This window comes from Antechinus flavipes, chromosome 3, assembly GCF_016432865.1.
Source record: "Antechinus flavipes isolate AdamAnt ecotype Samford, QLD, Australia chromosome 3, AdamAnt_v2, whole genome shotgun sequence".
Lineage (NCBI taxonomy): Eukaryota > Metazoa > Chordata > Mammalia > Dasyuromorphia > Dasyuridae > Antechinus > Antechinus flavipes.
This window is the reverse complement of record NC_067400.1, coordinates 367,110,579-367,135,971: the sequence shown is the minus strand read 5'-3', so window position 1 is coordinate 367,135,971 and position 25,393 is coordinate 367,110,579. Positions and strand designations below refer to the sequence as shown.

Sequence of the window (25,393 nt, the reverse complement as noted above, 5' to 3'; positions counted from 1 at the left end):
TTAGCCAAAAACAGTTTTCCCTTCTTAAAAATGTATCACTTTATTTTTATATTAATGGACATGTTTTCACATTTTATTTCATATTGCAATTATCTACACATATAAGTTATGTTTGCTCTTAAATTTTTCATTTCCTCAGGGAGTGTATCTTTTTGTATCTTCCCTAAGCACCTCTTTGCATGGGCATTTTAGTGATCATTACAGTTTTGTTTTGTTTTAATAGATAAATCATCTAATTGAATCCTTTCCTTTATAATTGAACAAACTAAGGAAGAGGACGGCCAACTGCCTTTTTACAATTTAGTCCTAGAATTGTGATTTTTGTCCAAGTCTCTTGGATGAGGATAGAGCCCTTTCCTCTTTATTGTTCTATCATTATGAACATCATCATCATCATCATCACAGTATTTCTACTTGGAAACAATAAGAATAAAACCTTTGTAATCCATATAGTTAAGTAACATTATAAAAGTAAAACTAATAAAAATATATAATAGAATTATTTCCTATGTCTTAGGTCCTTTAAATAAACTCCAGGTTTATATTAGACACACCAAATGAGCATTGTGATGGTTCAAGTGACTCAGAGTAGAAAGAAGAAAAAGTTACTCAGTGTTGTTAGAGTGACAAAACATCTGAATGACTGATTAAAACTTTGTATGCTAAAATGTCTCAGTATGGTATGAATTGAATCAGCTACATTCAGAAGGCATATTTCAATTTTCTTAATTATTATTTTAAACAAACCAAAAAGAAAATATTAAGATTAAAATAATGTATTTGAAGTCACTAATGCAGTTTTTACAAGACAGTTTCACTTAATTTCTAAAGCAGAAATGAGCAGTGGTATGATGTAGGGACATTCTTAATTGTCCTAAAGTTAGAAAAAATTTCCCCCCATCCTTTTCCCTCTTGGTGTTTTATGTTTTCACCAATCCTATGTATCTGTATCCCAGCAACAGAAAAATTCCCCACTGATTTTAAAGAAAAGTATTTCTGCCTGCCAGCACAGCACATTTTTTAAAAATTCAAATTATTTCTTTTAAAAAATTTAAGTGCTTTTTCATTTCTATACTATAAAGATTGTATAGGATTTGAGTGAGTAATTGAAAAGCAAGAGAAAACTCATCTCACGAATATAAAAAATGTGATAATATAATATGAAATTTTGAGATAAGGACTTCTATGCCTTATAGTAACACTATTTAATATAATATTGAATATTACCTACTTCAAGTGCTAAGCCAAGAAAAAATTATATAGATATAGATATAGATATACATATATATGAAACTGAAAAACTGTATACAAGAAACTGAAAACTATGTTCTTAAATTTTTAATTTGTATCTAATATATACTAAACAATTTGGATAATATAAAATATAATACAATAACATTATATGCAATAATTATGTTGCCTTCTTTTCTTATCCAAGGTGGAAATATATGTCGAGCTGATGAGTACCTTTGCAATAATTCTCTCTGCAAACTACATTTTTGGGTGTGTGATGGAGAAGATGATTGTGGAGATAACTCAGATGAAGTCCCTGAAATGTGTGGTATGGTATCTCAATTAGCTCTCTTTTATATTTCCCCTAAACATAATGTACTTATATGATCAATAAATTGGGACACAATAATAAAAATTTCAATTTGGGGGCCACATGGATGAAAAATTAAAATTATCTCATGACAATTAGTAGAAAGATTAACCTTTCATATTTTATGGTTTTCCAAAAGCTGTGTTTACATAAATTAATTCTATTTAAAGGTTATATTCTCTTTTGATTTCAGGCAAAGAATTTATGTAAGGATATTGCCATCACACAAAGCTGGTATTAAACAATTACCAGATAGATGAGTGAAAAAAAAGCAGATATAATCTCCTTCTCTGTCTCTGCCTCTGTCTCTCTGTCTCTGTCTCTGTCTCTCTCACACATGCACACTCACACTTATACATGTGCCTATGGACATACACACAAAAGAATCATCTACCTCCTTCAGTTATCCATGAATATTCAGAGAAGATAAAGAATATAAGAAGCATAATTGCTAGGGCAGAAAGGTGACACAATGAGTTACTTAACATTTTAAATCTAGAAATCCAATATTACTTCTACTCTGCAAATGGTTGCTTTTTCACTTTATTCCTGCTCTTCATTGACATTTATTTTCACTTTCAGGCTGAACCAATCAACAAACATAATTACATATGTGCAGACCATCAGAATGAAGAATCTTTCATGTTCCCTAGATTCAGTTTGCCTTTTTTTCTCCATTCTTAACTTCAAATAATAGTGTAGGAGCATAATTTCACCTTTAATAGAAAATGTAACAGCTTTGGACACAACTAAATAATACTTGAGTGAACAGAAAAACTCCAAACAAAGTCCTTGTTCTATTTGTTATGCAAAGTTAAAGCTAACTTTCATGATGGATGATGACATTGGAGACTGACATTTAAGAAAAAATGAAGCAAGATTATTTTCAGGAACAGCATTTACAACTTAAATGTCTCCTTAGAGAATCTTCACTACAGGGACAATAGCTTAGAGACTTACTCCCAATTTCCATTACATTCTTTTCTTTAATCTTAGGAGATTGAAAAGACCTTGCTGAGATCACTGTATTTCTGAATTAGAATAAAATGTAAAAGTTGTGATTGCATGTACCCTATTTTTCCACTATAGAAGTTTTGTATTACTCAAGATATATTAGGTACATATATTATGGGATTTGTATACATGTATAATCTCCATGTTTTCATTCTCTTTTTGATCTACAGAATTAACAAAGAAAAATTACTTATTGTAGGATTAAATAATTTAATAAGATATGAGTCCAAACTAGAATCCAAGAAGGAATAGGGGACAATCTGCACAGTGCTGCCCAAAGCCTTAGAATCCCTAGGTTGATAGTATGAAGTCATTATTATATTCTCTACAATATCACTTTATAGAGAAAGGGAAGAATAGTTGATTCATGAAGGCCAAATCATAGGCTCAACAGTGATGTGAGCTGTGCTGCAGAAATAGCCTAAGAATTGCATATCTGAGTGGGCTGACTGAAGCTGTGCAGCAGATTTGGGAGACTTTGGGTGGGGAAAGGGGTGCCATCATTGACACCATAAAGCAGTGGTTCTCAAAGTATAGTCTAGAGAATCCTGGTGATCTCTGAAACCCTTTTAGAGGGTCTACAAATTCAAAAATAGTTTTTATTTCCAATATGGTAAATGTCGATAAAGATAATTCAGATAAACAAAAACGCTTTGGAGAGATCCTCAATAATTTTTACTAGGATAAAGATACTGAAAACAAAAGCTTGAGAACCACTGCCGTAAAGTCATTATGATAGGATCAGACATATAGCCCAGATGTATGCATTTTCCCTTGGTTTTCCTATATTTGAAACAGAGGTGCAGAACCACGACTATGCTATCTTAGACACTTTTCTAATGCTTTGATTCATAAACAGGCAAAGATAGTGAGGCTGAAAAAAAAAAAAGAGAAAGAGAGAGGAGGACAGAGACATTGAGAAGGGTGTGTTTGTATGTATGTGGTATGGGTAAAATTCTTCAATATTTACTATATATGAGGTATTCATATACTAATGCTAATAATTATTAAATTATTAAATCACCATATGTGCATACACATGTACACAGTCAGATAGATATATCTTTCCAGGGAGTGATAGTAGAAAAACTTTACAACTCTAATATTTCTAGAATTGTGAGTTTTATTTCATTTTTTTTCAGTAGGTAGCCTGTTTTCCCCATACATTGTGGTGCCTATAACATATGCTCTCTCAAAATTGTGTGCTGTGTGAAATTGCTCTTTGGGATAGTTAAGTGTCCTGCCACCATGTATAAATTGTAGGCATAATTTAATTTGGCACACTGAGTGAAGTCAGCTAAGATAAGATATCTAAAAATGAGAGCATGAAGGTTGGCTCTTTTACTTATCTTGAGGTAGGTACTCTATTATACAGTCAAATAATAGATATGCCTGGACTTTATGATGACATTAAAATGAGCCAGGGGAACAAATAATGTTTTCTGTGGTTAATAGAAATCATCAGAAGCAGAAACTTCTAACACTGCATGTTTTTTCAATGTCCACAGATAGACAATTTCCATAGTAAAAAGAGAAGTAGAATATGCATTCAAGCAAAGAAAAAAAAATCAAAAGAGAAAAAGATATAACTATTTGAACTGTTTCCACATGCTCTATTTGGTATTTCTTTCTGCAGCAAAGTTTCCCTGTCCGCCCACCCGTCCCCACAGATGCAGAAACAATCGTGTGTGCCTTCGACCTGAGCAGATTTGCAATGAGATTGATGACTGTGGGGATAACTCAGATGAAGATCATTGTGGTGGTAAATTTGGAATTCATTCCAAACTAGTGACAACAGAAAGCTTAATTTAATGGTTATTGGGTTTTGAATTCAAATTTCACTTTTAGGTTCGTGAAATGAAAGACTTTTTATAAGAAGAGGGTATATTTCATCAAAGTACTTTATGGAAACAGATTAAGATTACTTGAATGAAAAAGAAGCTTTTGCATAGACTATTTCAAAGATATAACACTAATGTTGGGTGTTTATAAAGCACTTTATAATTTCCAGAGCCCTTTATATATGTATACTCTCACAACAACCCTGTGATGTGAGATTTTCTTATCCTCGTTTTGTAGAGGAAGGAAATTGAAGCATAAAGAGCTAACTGACTTGCTCAGGCTAATGAAGCTATACATGTCTAGGCAAGATTCAAACTTAAGGCTTTCTTGATCTCAGTCCAACAGCCTTTCCCTACACCACCCAGCTGCCTCTCTATGCACATTTTTCCAGTGTAGATGTAGACATATTGACATATATACACATTCACACATCTCCACAAATCACATATACACATAAGTATAATAGACACACATATACATGTGTATACATACACACACATGCACATACATACTATATAAGCATGTATACATATTTGCACAGGTATATGCATATACACACATGTACATAAATACAAAATATGCACAGCATAATGCACATGTCTATATATACATACATCACAGCATACATGAACTGCATGCACAATATATGCACACACCTATTTATGCATACATGTGTGTGCAGACATGTTCATATATGTATATATACATGTATGGGCATGAATGCACGCATATACACAGTACACACATATGCATGCATTCATATATTTATGCAACCTATATATACATTTAAATATACAGACATACATGCATATATACATACACACATGTATATATGCATATACCCACATGTGCATATCCATGCACACATATTTATACCATACACATATTGTGCATGTGCACATATACATGTACATATGTCCACACACATTGTGTGTATATATATGTGTGTGCACAGTTCTAGATATGTGCATAAACATATATAGAGAGAGACCTAGCTACACATAGACATATATACACATATGCATGCACACAAGCACACATACACATATATATATTTATATATTAGCACCTATAGATATAGATACAAATATATAAACACATATATACACATAAACATGTATACACATACATATATAAAACACACACAAACATATATACATGCATACATACATACATACACACACAACACATATATATGTGGGCCCTCAAAGGCCACATATTAACTTAGTTTTTAAAATGTTAGCTGTTTATTATATATTTATTTATTCTATGAAATATTTCCCAATTCCAATTATATTTAATCTGGTTCTCAGTGTGTTCAGGAGCTTTGACACCACCATAGTACACAAATGGCATGTCCTACCCTTGTACTATCCAGCATCATGTAGTGGACCAGGAGGACAGCTGAGTTAGGAACACAAAGTCCAATCTCTCCTTTGTTATTTACTTGCCACAAGACCCTGGTCATGTCATTTCACTTCTCATTGCTTCAGTTTCCTCTTTTGTAAAATGAAAGGCTTGTCTTCGATGATTTCCAAGCATCCAAATCTCTGATTCTCTGATTTCTTTTGTCATACTATCTCACTGTTCTCACTTGCATGTAATGAATATCCAACAAATATGTGTTGATTTATCAAATGATTAAACTATTCATTGCATTTGTTTATAATTATATAGATAAACTTACATATAAAACAAGACCTTGTAAAAAGGACGAGTTTGCTTGTAGTAATAAAAAATGCATACCCATGGAGCTACAGTGTGATCGTTTTGATGACTGTGGAGATGGTTCCGATGAACAAGGCTGCAGAATAGGTGAGTTCTCTTAATGTTGAGCTACATTAAATGATGGCAGCAGGTGGCCCCATGAACAGAATAGCCAGGCTAGACTCAGGAAGACTCAGCTTTCTGAGTCCAAATCTGGCCTCAGATATTTAATAGCTAAGTGATCCTGTGCAAGTCACTTAACCCTGTTTGCCTCAGTTTCCTGTAAAATGAACTGGAGAATGAACTGGTAAACCATTCTTGTATCTTTGTCAAGAAAACTCCATATGGGAAAATGAAAAATCAGATATGACTGAAAAATGACTGACCGACATTAAAAGTTAAGTAGTTATAATCTTTGTAGGTAAAAACTAGCATCTCAGAAGAAAGAAAGGACTTCAGAAGTCAAATAGTCCAATCAATATCCAAACATTCTGTCCATTGAACGTGTCTATTCTGCTTTTTTTTTATTTTAAATAGGTCTTCGGTTATAGAAAATTGCTACTTCCTGTAACAAGGCATTCCTATTTGGAATAACAAAAAATAGTTGGGGACTTAGTGAATTAGTCTCCCCCAGGACTTCTTTCACTCTTCTTCTGTCTTTATTACTTTGACCAAAAAAAAAATATATATATATATATATATATATATATATATTATATATATATATATATATTAGATATTTCTTGGAACTTGCTGTAAGCAAAGTCTAAGTGCTTTAAAAAGCCTTGTTAAAGCAATCCTTTGTTTTAAGAGTTCCTTAAATTACTTGAAGTAATTAACAGAGGGGAAAAAAAAGATAACATCTAAGTGAGTATTCTCATTAAACTTAAGTCTCACGTTCAAATAAGGACTCTAGTTTGAGCCTTTAAACCCATGGCCAGATACATTTTATGAAAATGAATAAATGGTCAATTTTCCCATTTCCTATTACTGATAGTTTCTCATTCTTTTAAAATATATTTTCATTTTTCAGGATGAGTTCTAGGAAGTTTTCAGAGTTTTTCAGATCCTATGTGTTAGTAACTTTACATTTTGCTACTACTGAATATCTAATTTTCCTAGATCAGAGAAAATCACTGAGCTCATGACTAAATGGCATATATAAACTGCTTTTAAATATATATATATATATATATAGTAACTGATAGTTTTGAATTTGGGAGGTATTTTCTACAAGTTATTCCTCACTAACTGATGATAAAGAACACAACAAGAAATGGGCAAACATAGAATGGTAATAGATTCAGTACAATGGCTATCCAAATCCACATTTGAAAACTGAGGTAAAACATTAACCCCTGGGCAGGCTTAAAAATTGTGTTCACCTTTGAAGTATGTTTCCAGAAAACTCTGTTGCCAGCCATGTCTCTAGAAAACCACAATGTGTTACAGATTAGAAGGAGAGTGAAGAAATACTGCTTTTACTGTAAAGGCCTCTCTATAACCTTTCCTTTTATAAAATAATGCCTTCCCAATAGGAACCCAATCTGGGTTCCCACTAGCAGCAGGTCTTGGTAACAGCTTGAAGTTGTGGCTAATGACACTGTAACATATTGAACCTAAATTATATTAACTGTAAATTAACCCACTTTTTTCTGTTTATGCACCTTTTTTAAGGTCTAAGGGATCATAAGGAATGAAAATTATAATCTTGTGCAATACTAAAAGAACAATCTAGGGAGAAAATTAATATCATTTTCAAATAAAAAAGATCCAAAGCTCCCACATTAGGAATTAGAATATATTAGATCTGACCGAACATCTTTAATTCTAGTTCCCAGTGAATATACCTGTGAAGATAATGTGAATCCATGTGGAGATGATGCATATTGCAATCAAACACAAACATCTGTTTTCTGTCGTTGTAAGCCTGGATTTCAAAGAAACATGAGAAACAGACAGTGTGAAGGTATAGTACATTTTGTAAACAACTTGCTCTTAAATTTTGAGGTTATGAGATGAATCCTGAAACTGCTAAATTGTGATGTGACAAGAGATTGATTTTCATCACAATTGTATGTGATAATGTGATACAATATTACTTAAAAGTGGAGAGTCTCTTAGGTCAAGCATGAATTTGTTAGACAGCTGAACTGCCATTTAGAATACAAAGTCTTTTGTACAAAAGCCTCAGACCTGGAAGAATTAGATTGTTTTATTTTATCTTTCATTTTGAAATGAAAATAAAGACATTTTTGTTCTAGGAACTATTGGAGAATTAGGTTCATTTCATTAAATGACATATTCTTGTTAACCCAATTATATAGAGTTATAATTTTTTTTAATTTACATTATCTGTCACTGTGTAGATATTGTGACTCAGAAAATATTCTTGGGCATGAATACATTTTGATACATTTTGATTTTAAATCAGTGACATATACTAAATTGATATTTGCCAACTTCTGTCTACATTGGTTAATATCCTCATTGTATAATGTAGGACAGCCACCAGAAGTAAGTTATATGCCACGATTTTGTTTTCTCCATTACCATGGATGGGTGAAAGTAGATTACATGAATTTTCTTTGCATTCTGATTAAAATTATAATAACTAGTTCATTTTCATCATTATCAAAAATTTAATTGACTTTTTACTAGACAAAATAGATTTATCTTTTTTAGATGGCTGACAGTTAAGCTTTTGACTGAGGCATAGTCTTGATTTATTAATATTCTTCTGGACAGTTATTACTATTGTGCAACTATTTGAATTAGATTTACAAAAGGATGATACATATTATGGGATTTTTAAACTGGTAGCTGCCCTCCTCTTTACTTACTACTGCTCTTAAATCAGTCTTTTGGTTCTTTTTAATCATGTTAATGAATATACTCTTTACTCAGTCATAGGATCTATTTCCTTATTTAATTACCAGAATGTTAATTGTACTGATTGGGCATGGAAATGAAGTGGATACTTCCTGTGATAATTTCAGCAATATTCCATAAAGTTTATATTCATCCTAAGTGACACTAAATAGAAGCACATATGATTAAAATTTGCTTTGAAATAATCATCATCATAATGTTGCCCATGATGATAATGATAGCTAGCATTTATATAACACTTAAAGACTGGCAAGGTCTTTTCATATATAGATACTTTTACATATATTGATACTTAACACAAAAACCTAGACAGATAAAGCCTCTTATTGATCCCATTTTACAGATGAGATAACTGAAACTAACAGAGATTATACTATTTTACCAAGATCACAGATTTAACATGTCTTGAAAGCCACATGATTAGAATGTAGAATGCTTACATTAAAGATAAGACAAAGTGACAAGAAGTGGAAGGTTTGGGGAGGGGGGGATACAACCTCTTTAAGATGCACTTTACCACAATGAAATCTCATTATCAGGACCTTAGCAAATCTGTTGAAATCTCAGGTCCAGTCTCAAGATATTGAGTTCCATTTTTGTTAAACAAAAGGAAAATCATAATGGACAGTTTATAGTTGTACATTCTAACTCTAAATAGTTGCAAAAGCTTTATTCTGATAAGGGAGGGAAATAAGAGAATATTGATTTAGATAAATGAAGATATTTGAAAATGTTTGTAATGGATAATCTTATTTAATCAGGGCAAAAATAAATAATTAAAACTAAATTGCTGACAGAGATGCATTATACAGTTATGGGAAAGCTATGGTGAATTCTGCCAACAAAAAGAAGAGTGATTTTACTCATAAATGTCATGGAGATTCACAATAGAAATTAAGGATACCAAATTAGAGGAAGCAAAAGGAAGTTGACTTTTTGCAAAAGTTCTACATGTTAGGACAACACATTTGTAGGTCACATTTAGGGTAGAAATGACATTATTCTTTTTTCACCCCCCCATCCTCAGACCTCAATGAATGCTTGGTATTTGGTGCCTGTTCTCATCAATGTATTAATATGAAAGGATCATATAAGTGTGTATGTGACCAGAATTATAAAGAAAAGAATAACACCTGCATAGCAAAAGGTAAGATTATAAGTATTCATTTTAATATTACTATATTGTATTTTTTAATTTTAAAATCACATTGAAGATAATTGTTGAAATATGTCTTTGAGCAAATATATTTTGAGCTATTTGTCTATAGTTCCATTCCTAAAATGAAAAAGAAGAAAAAGAAGATGGGTGATAGTAGTAGGGGTGTAGAGTGTGGTGTCTTAAATATTGATTGATGAGTGCTCCGTTGAGTTATTCAATTCTATATTAACCTCAACTAGAATATAATTTTAAAATGACTTTCTCAAAAACAGGGATAAAAATAATAAAATAAAAAAATTGTGTTTAAGACACAATAATAATTGCTTAAATTTCACAATCAATGATGATATTTAGAATTATGAGGATCTTAACACAATGCTTGATTTTCTGGATGATTATTTGACCTCTACAAAAAGAGTTAAGGATTACCTATATCTTCTGAAGAAGGATTTTTAAATAAGAACTTTAATGGTTTTAGTCTAATTCCAATATTCATATTTGGATTCTTTTTTCTTTCTATTCATAAAACAGGTTTTCATTAAATATCAAGTATAGAATTTAAAGAGTTTAAAATGGATATCCATGTTTGTCACAATTTGTAACATTCACAAAAATACCATGATTAATAATGAAATCACATGCCTATTCCTTACTCCTATCCTTATCTATATGACATGTTTTGGGAATAGGTTGTTATACTTAACTAAGCTTCTTAATAAAGAATGACTATTTAAATTTATGCACAGTTAAATACTGTAATGCAATACAGTGAATACAATAATATCACTAAAACCGTTTATAAATAGTTAAATTTCTGGTGTGAGAATGTCTTCAATCCAGATCATAACCTATAAATGAGAGTATAAAAATTCTTTGAAGTATCTTGAAGTACTTAGATGTTGCTATCTACCAAATAGTGTCAAAGGAAATGACCCACTGCCTTTATGCTGAATTTTTAACTTTTTTTATATTTCTTATAAAGTAATCCAAGATGATTTAATACCTCAAAGTCATCCTTATGCTGATAAATTATGCTTGACTTTTAGTATGCAGAAATATCGATTGATCAAGAGTTCCGTACAATAGAATTTAATATAAGAAAGAGTTCAAAGTATTTTTATGTGGGTGTGGCCTACTCAGATTCCTTAAGTAGTTTTGATTAGGGGAGAATGGGGCTTTGCATTTCTTACCACAATGTCTTAATCCACTGTCATGAATATTTAATATTATAAAAATGAATATTTAGCTATAACTATGATTAAATATATTTATTTTAATGTTCCTATGTAATACAATTACTGAATCTCAATTTTCATTCAAATACACTATGTACCATTCTAATGTCTAATAGTTGAATGTACTTTCCACAAAGGCCCCATTTGCATCTATGTAGAAAAAATTGTCAGTGAGGAATTGAAATGTCTAGGTTGACAGAATTCTTAAATCAGAAAGGCTAAAGGATCAGAGTAAAATGACTTAATTTTGATTGAAGATGCTGTATAAGCATGAAAATACCGCATAATTGAAAAATAAAATGTTTGCTTTTACATTAGTTGAAATTTACTTTATTTTTGTATTTCGTTATAATAATCTCCAGGCTCTGAAGATCAAGTTCTCTACATTTCTAATGACACTGATATCCTGGGTTTTATATATCCATTCAACTACAGTGGCGATCATCAACAAATTTCTCATATTGAACATAATTCAAGAATAACAGGGATGGATGTGTATTATCAAAGGGATATGATTATTTGGAGTACTCAGTTTAATCCAGGAGGAATTTTCTACAAAAGGGTCCATGGCAGAGAAAGGAGACAAACTACCAGTGGTTTGATTGTAAGTAAACAGCTTTGAAACTTTAAAGCTGCCTACTCATTTAAAAGAAAAAGGGGGGAAAAAAAGCAACAAACAAATCATCGCCTAAGAGTGTGTAACACATTGAGGTGATTCCCAGAAAATATTCAATAAATAATTAACAGACTCCCAAAGTGATTTTTTTTTTAAGAAACATTTTCCTGGTCACCTATGAACTGTCTGAGGAACATTCCAATTTCCATGGCTTTATGTATTTGTCTTTTTGATAGGCATATTTTAATTTCTGAATTCTAAGAAATGAAATGAGGATTTTTGAGCCTGTGATATAATTCAAAGTCTATTATTTTTGTTTGCTAATGCATTTGTTTTGGTTAGGAAACATTCTAATAAAAGATCACCAAAAATATTTTCTTATAAGCAACAAGAAAAATTCAAACCAAAATAGTTTCTGTTACCTTTTGATGTCTGTGATTCAGCAAAGGCCCATGAAGTGTTTCTTAGAGCATCAGACTATATTCTCTTGACATATGATAGGCATGTTTATTATTGTGGTTATTTCTTTCAAGAAAAAGAAACTATGACATTTGTTTAGATTTATCAACACAGACTACATCCTTCCTTGTTGCAGGGCATGTCAAGTGATTCTGTATTGTATGTTATGGAGTAACCCAAGAAGAAAATGACAGATTAATACTTATTTTTATGGGATCTGGCCCACTCCCATAATACCAAAAAGTCAAGTTCTATATCAGCAGGATGTAATTCAAACTCTGTGTTAGAAAAGCATCCCTGATGTCTTTCTATCTTCAGGCATTACATTGTCTGTGAGCAGTTACCAATGCATTTTGCAATGAGTATTGCCAAAATAATAAACAGAGTTTGGTATATGCTCATACAAATCTGAACATGTTTATGCATTGGTGTGTGTATACATGTAGATGTATTTGTATGTATGTATGTATGTTTTCCTTTAAATTATCAAGAATGAATAGACTTCAAAGCTCTTTATTTTTTAAGTGGGAAAAAGGGATATTATTTTAAGTGGGGAAGTTATGAGGTATAGTACAAACATCACTGACTCTGGAGTCAGGAGGACCTGGTGGGGTTTAAACCCCACCTCTGAAGCTTATTACCTGTGTGAGACTGGGGAAATCTATGAACCTCCTGAAGGCTTATTTTCCTCAATTGAAAAATGAGGAAGTAAGACTAAAAGACTTCTGATGAGTGCTACCTAGCTCTAGTTCCATAATCATACGTATTATTCAATCTCTTTTTCAGTTGTATCTGATTCTTTGTTATTCCATTTGGCGTTTTCTTGGCAGAGATATTGGAGTAGTTCTCCATTTCTTTCTCCAGTTATTTTACAGATGATGAACAGAGGCAAACAGAGTTAAGTGACTTGCCCAGAATCACACAATTATGAAATGTCTGAGGCTCTATTTAAACTAACAAAAATTAGTCTTCCTGACTCCAGGCCCATTTTAATCTGGTTTAGGCCTTCTTGAGAATGTTGTGGCCACAATGGGGCTCAAGAAAATCATATTTTCCACCTCTCATCTACTCCATTATTTTCAGGCAAGTAAATATTTCTAGATTTAATTGATTGTCCATGTTTTAAGGGTATGAAGTTCAGAAATCCTCTAAGAGACATCCTAATTTGTTTCATCTCTGTCATTTATAACAATATCATATTCCATTGACATATTGGATTCAAATGTATCTCCTAATGTTCATTATTCTTCAAATGAATAATGAAGTAAGAACAAAAATGAAAACAAAAAAAAAAAAACCTCTAGTCCTTCCAATCCAACCTCATGAAAATACTGATAATTTATAATCAGTTTCCTTTGTAAACAGCCATTCATGTACTTAAAGATCCTGGCCTTTCTACTAGGTTATTTCTATAATCTGTGGCTTGGTTCCTTAAACCTTTTAGTCTCTCCTTTAGCTATCCATATTTCATTATATATTTCATAAAAATAAACTAAAGTCAGGATTAAAATACAGCAAGAGGCCAATTATTGTTAAATGCAAAGGTATGTTACTCCTTTTTTCTTGCATTTCAGACTTTGATGAATATTATATTCCATCATTTTATTTTAAAAAGGTGATGTTAACGCCCTACCCTCTATAAGAAGAGTATGAATTTTGATTGGCTTTCCCAGTAGTGATGTTAGATTTTTGCTTGGTCATTTCTTTTTTTCTGGTCCCTAATAAGACCATCAGCGGGCATTTAAGAGACAGCTAGAAAATATGATGGATTCAGGCTAACAGTTTCTCATAGTTATCATTGTCATCCAGTGTATTATTGACCTGAATGATAACAACTCATGACCTACTCCTGAGAGAAAAAACTAAAACAAAACAAACTTAATATGTTTCCCTAGGCTGAGTCTGACTTATTGACCTAAGCCTGGGATCATATGACTATGAATCATATGAATCAATGTGGAAGCTAGTAATGAATACTTTGTACTTCAATTGATGAAAAAAATATTTGTCAATTTACTAATAAAATATATAGGTAATATGTTCATAGCCACTAAATATTATACCTTTAATTCTACAATGCTAAAGGAGCATGTTGTTTCATTTTTCAAAAGAAAAAAAGATGTGAAATCAAATTTTAATTTCAATATATTTTAATGAAGTTCACTTTATTGGAAGTATGAGAACAATATTTTACTTGTGGGAATTAAAAAAAAATAGGAATACTAATTGTGATTACAAATCTAAATTTCAAATGAAGACCAAGGGTTATTTATAGTTAGAAGTACTTACCAATTTCTACCCCTTTGGGCTATACAAAATGGATGGATTTTTTTCTTAAACAAAATTAAACAAGTTAAAAACTTAAAAGACCTACATGATTCAATCTATATGTAAAACATAATGAGATTTCTGAATTTGAATTTTAGCAGTCAGAACAGAACATGATAACATTATGCAACATTTGTAGATACTTTCTGGCAATTTATCATTTCTAGTATGAAGTAGTATAAAGCAAAGAGCAGGATGGTAAATGCTCTAAAGTAGGTCAGTGCACAGAAAATGCAAATCACTTTGAAAATACAGATGAGATTTTTACCATCATAACGCTAAATATTCCTGAGACAAACAAATGACTTACCTGAAGTACTTGATCTTTAAAAACAAAAATGATCCTCACCATCTTCTATTTTACATATATATATATATATATATATATATGTGTGTGTGTGTGTGTGTGTATGTATGTGTATACATATATATGGATGTCTATTTATGTAGATCCACATACATACATATATATGCATGTCTACTTATATAGATCCACATACATACTTATATATGTGTGAATATATATATATATATACATATGTTTATATATATATATATATATATAGTTCACAGTTATATGATATTTTAGGATTTAGAAAGTACTTTCTCCAAAGCAGATTTATGAGGTTGGTAGAAGTAGTATTTTTAACTCCATTCTATATAGTTAAGAAAAAAAAAAAGATGTTAAGAAAATTTACCATGCTTTTGTATAACTCATAATTGCTTGGAATGGTGACTTGAACCAAAGTCAATTCACTCCAGGTCAAATTCTCTATGCCCATTTCTAGATCACATTTGCTCTTAGATCAATTCGTTGAAGATATATACACACATATATAATTTGTTTATTTTGTTTATAGTAGCATCATTTACTTTCCATTAGGCATCTTTATGTGTGTACTCTGAATTAAAAGGAGAAGCAAACACAACTATATGACTCTGCATTTCATTTTCTTTACAATGTTAAAAGGAATATTTGATGTGGAGTTAGAGAATACAGGTCTAATTTCCAAGTCTACTCTTTTACTACCTCTGTAGCTTTGGACAAATCACTTCAGCTCTATGTGCTTCAATTTTCTCCTTTGTTACATGAGAGTATTTGATTGTTGTCCTTTGTTCTGGAAGAGGACTGAAATGACCACTGTATTGATGTCAAGATACACTGTGCCCGACTGTGGCTGATCAGACAAATAAGATCTCAGAAGCCTCTACCACAAGCCAGGCACAAATACTCCACAGACACATTTGGAGTTGAGATGTCTTTAAATTTGCACATCTCACATTTCTTTTGAGCTACTGCAATTCTGTTTTGCTTCATAGAGCACAGAACCTTATTTGATGCAGACATGCCATGCTGGGCAGTGCTATGACAGTGTCTCTCATGTCTCACAAATTTTATTTATACTTCCCCTAGCTTACCTTATAATATTGTTGTGAAAAGCAAATGAGATCACATAAAGTTTTTACTAAACCATAAAGTGAAAGATAAATACATGTGGGTGGTCATTGTTTGTAATTCATTATTATCATCCTTTTAATATAATTTTCCTTGTAATAATAATTAGTTATTATTATAACTACAAATAATAATTTTAAATTACATTAATCAACTGTGCCCTGGTTATCATTTTTTTTAAATTTCCTTAAAAGTCTCATAATCTGAAATTCTTCAATAAGTGCTTATTTCTGTCATTCAGATATTGATAATTAATAATAATAGCATTTACATAGTACTTTATGATCTAAAAAATTCTATGCAGATTTTATTTCATTTTATTCTCACAACAACCCTGCTGAGGTAGATTCTATTCTTATCATCATTTTCCAGATAAGAAAACTGAAACCAAAATAGAATAAATAAATTGTCCTGGATTATACAGCTAATTATTTTCCTGAATTACTCAAAATATCTTTTCATCATGATTCCCTTAAATTAGATTCCAAATAGTTGGCATTAGAAAGCTTCCTGAACCATTGTGAGTATAACTTTCAGTAAAAACAAATATTTTCATGGTAAAGACTTATGGACCAATTGGATTGGCATTGCATCATAATGTGAACGATTAGAATTGATCAAGTAATCTGGAAGTAATTGGTACTAATAAATATTTATCAATTGACTACATTGTCTTAGCATATTGAGGCCCAGATAAGTTACATCCCTTCCCCAAGATCACATAACTAATAGATCAGAGACTAGATTTAACCTTAGGTTCTCTGACTCCAAAGAAAATGTACTTTCTGTTTTATCACACAATCCTTGTAGTTCAATTTAATTCAACTCAATGTAGATTTATATGTAACATTTTGTGATAGTCACTAGAGTAACAAGGAAAAATAAGACCGTGTCAGTAAATTCCCTAAGGGAGCTTATAATTTAATGGGAGTAGAGAAGATATGTGAAAGAGGGATATGTTAATGCAAAATAGAAAGGTCTATCACGTGTAAAATTTGAGAAAAGAAAGATCACTTTAAACTAAGAGGATTGAGGAAGGCTACCAGAAAGAATTAACACCTACATTGAGCTCTGAAAAACTTGAAAGGGATAGAGAAAGTGGGTCTATTTTAAGTAAGGAGGGCAGCTGGAGCTAAAAGCATAGAGACAATAAGTGTAGGATGAGAATGGCTGATGGTCAATAGGGCAATCTGACTAAAATATCAAGTATGTGAAGGAGAATTGAATAAAACAGGAATAGAAAATATTTGAGCATATTTTGTGACCATAAATTCAAAGAACAGGAACTTCTACTTTACATAGTAATCACTTTAGTGCTTTTTGTTTTGGGTGAGGGGAAAGAAGGAGAATTGAAGTTTTCCGAGTAAAAAAAAAAAAGCAATAGGATCAGAGTGATAGGAAGGTTGTATAAAAAATTGTGTGAATAATGGGTTGGAAGCCTACATATAGATAGATACATTAAGAGCTAATTGGAGTCTAGACACAAATAAATTAAAGGATAAACTAGAGATTTTTCTGAGGAAGTTGAAAATTAGAGGACAAGTGCAAGTGGATTCTGAAGTAGAAGAGATAGTTTTTAGCGCCAGATTACATGTAAAAGTTAAGGGCAATGGGACAAGGTGAATCCAGGGTTTCAAGAAGTATCAACAAAACAGAAATGTTAGTAAAAGGGCAGATTTTGAATGGGAAAGATGAGTTCAAGTTTAGAAGGTTCCATAATAGTTCTTTGAATGGCCACAGAAACAAAATTTTAGTGAAGAGCCACCCCTAAGTCTAGAATCAGAAAGTCTGGGTTCTGTTCTTGCCTCTAACATTCTCTACATTTGTGAACTATTCAAAGGGGGATCACCACACCAATACTTATTGACAGTTGTGTTATTGGAGTAAAAAAGTAAGGAAAGAGGCCTGGGCCTCATCTACAAAATTACATAATTGGACTAAAAGAAGGCCTTTCTAGTTCTAGAATCATGATTCCTATGGTGCCTATGAACCAGCATCTCAAATAGGATAAAATATAAAATGCTTTGTAAACCTTAAAGATCTAAACTTATTTTATTAATAAATTTAAATTTATTAAAATACTACCTTATTAGAATATGGGGAAAAGTACTTATCTAGCACCTGCTATATGTCAGGCACTGTGCTAAATAAGCACTTTACAAATATTATTTCATTTGATTTTTAGAACAACCCTATGAAGTACTGTTATTATAAAACAGGTGAATGTGATGCCATATTTTCCACTGTTCTAGAAACTGCTAATGAGATAACACATCCTTCAATAGGAGCCAGCAAAGGTCCATGTCCCAGATCAGTGTCAGTTTCTCCCATCAAATTAAAAGTGAAGGAGAAGGAGAGAGAGAGAGAGAGAGAGAGAGAGAGAGAGAGAGAGAGAGAGAGAGAGAGAGAGAGAGAGAAGGAGAGAGAAAAGGAGGAGGGAAGGAGACAGAGAGGGAGGGAGAGACAGAGAGAGAGAGAGAGAGAGAGAGAGAGAGAGAGAGACAGAGAGACAGAGAGAAGAGAAGAGAAGAGAAGAGAAGAGAAGAGAAGAGAAGAGAGAGAAGAGAAGAGAAGAAGAGAAGAGAAGAGAAGAGAAGAGAAGAGAAGAGGAGAGGAGAGGAGAAGAGAAGAGAAGAGAAGAGAAGAGAGAAGAGAGAGAGAAGAGAAGAGAAGAGAAGAGAAGAGAAGAGAAGAGAAGAGAAGAGAAGAGAAGAGAAGAGAAGAGAAGAGAAGAGAAAGAGAAGAGAAGAGAGAGAAGAGAAAGAGAGAGAGTTATGTTGTGTTTTCTGATAGGTTTATAGTTAAGTATAAGGGGGTCTAATTCTTTAGGGCCTCTGATTACCCTAATGCCACCAAAAGAGATGTAGTTGAAATAAGTGAAAATTAACGTGATACTAATGATCACTGAGTGTTTAGGCACTTGGGTAAAGCATCACAGCACTGGCCATAGAGTCAGGAGGACTTGAGTTCAAGTTTGAACTCAGACACTTGACATTTACTAGATGTGTGCCCCTGGGCAAATTAATTCCAATTGCCTCACTCCCCAAAGAAGGAAGGAAAGAAAGAAGCAAGGAAGCAAAAGAAGAAAGAGAGAAGGAAGGAAGAAATAGGGAAGGAAGGAAGAAAGAAGGGAAGGAAGAAAGGAAGGAAAGGAAGGAAGGAAGGAAGGAAGGAAGGAAGTTAGGAAGGAAGGAAGGAAGGAAGGAAGGAAGGAAGGGAGAGAGGGAGGGAAGAAGTTTTAGGCATACTCACAACAAGTTTTAGGCATATTTCAATCTTTCAGATTTTGAAGCAGATGCTTGTAATGATGTAGATAAACCATGAGTTTCATTGTCATCCTAGTTGCCTCAAAGTTAAGTCGAAAACACATCATATCACTCAATGCAAGAAAACTAGGGAGATAGTGAATAAAGTATATTGTCTTTCTATTGCTATATAAGCCAGCCAAACATTTATGCAACATATTTATTATGTACCAAACACTGTATTAAATTCTGAGGATCCAAAGAAAGGTGGAAAATGTGTTTTGCTTTCAAGGAACATACATTCTAATAGATCACTTGATTCCAAAATTGGTTAGTTGATTCAGTAGGTTGTTTTACTTGTTTGTTTTTGTAGATCAGTATTAGTTCTATAGATTATCTTCTTTCTGCCACTTCTAGTGCCATGAAAATGAGAATTTTGTGGGGTCTTTGCCTGAGTAGAAAGCCATTATTGCATTTACAAATCTGTGCTCTTAGTGCAGATTGAAAGTTGAAGTAGAAAATGCACTGTATGGGAGGAAGTATGATGTCTTTGGCTTGAATTTTATAATAGCCCATACTCAGTAGGAAGATCCTTACAGCAACCTTTAAGTGGTTCACAGACTTGTAATTTAAGGAAATATTTTTGTTGGTAAACAAAACTTCTGAGTGAGTAATTCACTTTTTATCTAGGAATGTGATGCAGTTATGGTCTCAATTGGCTAAATGTTTGCCAGTATGTAAGTATGGACACTTTTTTCTCCCTTTGTTTTTTTATTATCTTATAAGACATCCAACTGAAGTACGATGTTAAAGTGTACTTTTCCTCACTTCTAAAATGATAAACCTTAAATTCCCATCCCTCCCTTCCCCATGCTATGACTCTGATTGTGAGAAAATTACTGATCTCTTGGAACTATTTTTTCATACCTCAGATCTGGCATTTTTTGTATTCCTTTTATTTAGGTTCTATTGTCATCTGGTCTCTATTTGCTTTGGTATTTATGCTATTCTTGTGACTAAGAAATTGCTGCTGTAACTCTTTCCCCCCAGTATAACATTGTGGGATGTTTTAAAAAGAAACTTATTCAAGGTGCACACAATACAGGATTCAATTTGTTCCATGGCTATAGTACATATAAATTTATCCAAAATATTACAGAATAACACCCATCACCAGATTTTTTTTAAGTTCACATATATTCTTCTACTAAACTAATAGAAACTTGTTATGTGGGTTAATTGTTTTCCTGAATTATTGAAATTTAAAATATTTGAAGGTTTGTTGATTCTTTAATTGAAATTCAAGTTTTCATGTGCAAAAACTTCAAAGTTTTAAGGTAATGTCTCCATCTTTAATAGGTAGGGCCTTGCATCCCCAAAGCATGAAATTAAACAAGGAATCCTATTATTTTCCTAGGTAATTCTGTTCAGACAAATCATACTTTTGTTTAGTGACATTTACCCTTAGAGACTGGCATAGCAAAAAAAAAAATGTATAGCAAGCTGATTGCAAAATTCTAATGTCCAATTGTAAATGGGCTCGTTTTAATAAGGTATGTTAGCAAAATACTGTTATTGATGATGTTTCCAAAGATATTCAGGGACATTAAGTATTATTTAGTGTTTTATGTAAAACAAAAATTGTGATAAGTAAGATAAAGGAGCAAAAAATAAAATCTGTGATTTTTTTTCAAATATTGCTATATTTTAACTTATCTTCTAAGCTAAAAATAATCTGAGGGGTTTTTTTTAATCTAACTCAATTGCTCTAATATTTAAAAAGTTCTACCATGAAAATGTACTAGAACAGATGTACATGTTGAATATATGACCTAGGTCTAAAATATAAGAAGACTCAGTCGGGGGCCCATTGAATTAGAGAAGAAAGATCACCTAAAAAAGAATCCCTACTACATTCTATCTAACAAGTAGTCAAACAGCACTTCTTGAGGATCTCCATTGAGAGGGAATTCACTACCTCCCAAGAAAGCTGATTCTACTTTTTGTTAGGAAGTTTTTCTTTGTATCAAGTTTCTATTTGCCTCTTTGCATCCTCTAGTCTCAGTTTGGAGTTCTGCCCTGCAGGTCCAGAAAGAACAAGTCTAATCCTTCTTTCACATTGACAATGCTTCAAACACATGAAGGTCAGTCAGGTAATCAATCAGCATTTATTAAGTGCCTACCATGTGCCAAGGAACTGTTCTAAGTACTGAGAGCACAAAAAGAAGCAAAAGATAGTCTTTGCCCTGAGAGAACTCACAAAAGCTATATAAGGGGAAAAAAGAGAAATACATACAAGAAGAAAGGATGGTGCTAGAATTGACAAGGGTTGGGAAAAGCTTTCTTTAAGAATGATATTTTAGTTAGGATTTATAGGAATCCAGGCAAGGTAGTAAGTAGAAATAAGGAAAAAAGCATTCCAGGCAAGAGGGACAGCCAGAGAAAATGTTCAGGGCAGAGGACTGAAATGTTTTAATTGCATAATACTCTATAATATAATGGAGTTCAACAGCATAGTTTTCCTGTTTCAATTTTTAGCAGTTGCCTCTTCATGGCCAATTTATCATTTCTAAACTAATGGTTTGGTGAGTTTGTGTGTGTGTGTGTGTGTGTGTGTGTGTGTGTGTGTGTATACTTATGTGAGTGCTGATAACCTTGAATAAGTCATATTTAGATCAAAGAATTATTATCAAATTTTGTGTGGAGTTGTAAAAATATGCAAGGAAAATGCTTCTTATTTTCAAAGAAGTTTATAATAATGAAATGTCAAGAGGAAGTTTTATTCAAATTAACTCCTAAGAGTTAAAGCAGGTAGCAAAAATCTTCATTACAGTATAGAAATTAGCTAACCTTTCACAAACAGCTTAAAAATAAGTTTTTTTATTAAAAATAATAAGAATAGTGACCAAGGAGTTAAATATATAAACCAACAGGTTCATGCTGAAAGCAAACTTGAACAAGAAGGAAGTTTTTGCAAACAACTGTGCCATGCATTTTGAGTGAATGAATTGTAACAGTGGATACTTGGCATTTGAGTTGACCTTTGAATCTGGATAAAGTCAGCATTTTTGAGGAAAATACAAATCAGTGATGAAAAGTTATGTTTTGTGTGTGTGACCTGGAAGCAACAGAACAACATCTGAGTCTATATTTTGGACCTGCTCCATTCTCAAGCCTACAAAAATTATTCTGTCAAAACCCCTAGTGAAGACAATGCTAATTGAAAAACAAATAAAAACAGTGCAATTGTATATTTAGAATTCACCTCCAAAGTTCAGGCCATACATCAAGATAATGATGATGAAACATTTAAAAGTCTCTATATGATGCAAAGTGAGTAAACTATAACCCAGTGATTGGCTTCTTCATTATATGTTTGCCTCACTGGACACCTTCTATGAAACTCTGTGACCCAAATTGATGATACCTAATGTTATCAGCCACATTATTCACCGGATTTAATTTCAATAATAGTTAAGAAAATCAAATTCACCTTCAAAGAATGAAAATTTGCAACTACCACAAAATTTCAAAAAGAAGAATTTGAAAAGTCTTTTGAGAGACACTATCATAATTAATTCAAGGCCTCTTTGGAAGCTTTGAAAATGACAATTCATTAAAGTATTTAATTTCTGACATATTTATTTTCAAAATAAAAACAAATACACTTTAAAAAAATAAAAACAATGTAATAGGATTTCACTATTCTACCCAGGAACCTAACTATGCAATCTTATAATGTGGATTAAATAATTCTGATTTCACCATAATGCAAGGTTTACTTATTTTTTATAATTAAATTGACTCTGAAAACACAATGTGTAAAGGTATTTTGTAAACATATATGTTTCACCTGTACTCCTATACTATAAATTCAAATAAAAACAGCAGGGTACCTGTGTCAAAGTCTCGTATCAAACTCTGAGAGATCAAGAAGAGTATTTTAGTTTAGAAGGGTAATGCAAACCCTGTTGGCAAGGTTAATCTGACAGCAGGACTCTTAGTAATGCTTGTAGATTCAACTAGATGTAGGTTTAAGCCCTCTAGAATAGCAAATACTTTTTCAGACTAAAACATTTTTCTTAAAAAAAATGGATGTAATGTTGCTTTTGTTTCAGAGAATTATACCAAAAATAGTTTGAGTAGTTTGACAATTCTTCTGTCCTCCTTTTCTATAGTATTTGGACCTGTGACATTTTAGAGTTGAAAAAGATATTTCATCTAAAAAACAATTAGCTTCTCCAGACCTTAAAACACTCCCAGTCCTTTAGATAATGATTATGAAACAAAATAAAATCCTGCTATTCAGAGATGATTAACAAAGGATCCATGAACTTAAATATATACATAGACATATACACATACATATATACGTATAGGAATACATATATGTGTGTGTGTATATACATATATATATATATATATATATTCGATTTAAATATCTTAATATTCATGTCATTCCTCTATTTCTACTATGAGCCTTATTTGGTCCAGGTTAAACATTCCCAATCTATTCAGTTGATCCTTTTTTGGCATGACCCCAGTCTATTATGATGCTGTAGATAGACCCCAGTTTGCAAATATAATTCCTAAAACACGGGGCTCAGAACTGAACACAATATTCCATTTATGGTCTGATGTGGACAAAGTGCAATAGTAGTGTTGCTTCCCTTTTTCTGGACACTGAATTCTAAAGTATAATGTTTGCTTTGGAATTTTTTTTTTTGCTTTATTGTCATTAACTGAATGGCAGTTACTGAACTGAGAATTAAAACTCTCAGTTGTTTTTTTTTTTTTTTTTTTTAACCTCCACAATAACAGTAACTTTCTAGTTGTGCTTCTTGTCCTTCAGGACTTGAATAGGTTAACCTGAGTATAAGAAACACCTGACCCTCTCAATTAAACTGGTCCAACATAAAAGAAAAGAAAAAAGAAAATTTGCCAAGACCAGTTGAACTGAAAGAATCTTGTAATCTGCAGTGCTTTATTTATTTAGTTATATGAAATATAAATTTATATGAATTTGAATTCCTTTATTGTATATGAGTTTCAGGTACATAACACCAATAGAATTCTGCTAGTTAAAAAGTGGCCCTTTTACCTGAAAACAATTTGGTGTCTTTAATTTGCTGAAGGAACTGCAGCCTGCTCTCTTCCTATTTAATCATTACATGCAACTCATCATTAATTTGTTTTGCCTAAAATATATTTGCTGATAGATGAACTCTATAATTTGCTCATTTAATTGAAGGATTGGCAAACTACGGTTCATAGGTCAAATACAATATGGTTTGTGACTAATGATTTTTTCACAAAAATGTAAAACTGTTCTTAGCTCACAGGCTGTACACACACACACACACACACACACACACACACACACACACACAAACAACCCCAAAACCAAAAAACAATGCACTGAATTTGGCCTATGTTTGTCAGTTTTAGATTTAGCTGCTTGTCATAATCTGTACAACAGGCATTCTTCATTCATTTGGTGTATCTTTATGGATGTTTAGGTAAATATTTTTAAGTGGTTACATCTCTCAACCAAAAATCTCTACATTGTTCTGAGACTTGATGCTACAAATACAGTGTAATTAATCCTAGAGGCAGGAGTATCTTGGAGGAACTCACCAGGAAATCCCTCTTCCACTTAGAACTTGTATGAATCTCCTTCATGATAGTGGCAATAACATTTGGCAAATCTATGTTTTCAAGTTTTATGCCCCATCTGCTATTAATGAGAGACTCATCAAACAAGTTTATCCCTGCTGCCATATATTTTAATATACATTATTTCAGTAGATAACATAAACCATACCTTGCCAGAAGAT

At 32.2% G+C, this 25,393-nt stretch overlaps 1 protein-coding gene across 1 annotated transcript in view; it reads left to right on the top strand.

Annotated features, from left to right (window-relative positions):
* LRP1B (LDL receptor related protein 1B) overlaps positions 1-25,393 on the top strand; it is a 2,056,943-nt gene that overhangs the window by 1,873,461 nt on the left and 158,089 nt on the right. The window contains exons 72-77 of the mRNA XM_051990638.1: positions 1,439-1,561; positions 4,254-4,379; positions 6,137-6,274; positions 8,001-8,135; positions 10,086-10,205; positions 11,815-12,056. Of these exons, the coding sequence (XP_051846598.1) occupies positions 1,439-1,561; positions 4,254-4,379; positions 6,137-6,274; positions 8,001-8,135; positions 10,086-10,205; positions 11,815-12,056 (884 nt within the window). The remainder of the gene's footprint in view (positions 1-1,438; positions 1,562-4,253; positions 4,380-6,136; positions 6,275-8,000; positions 8,136-10,085; positions 10,206-11,814; positions 12,057-25,393) is intronic.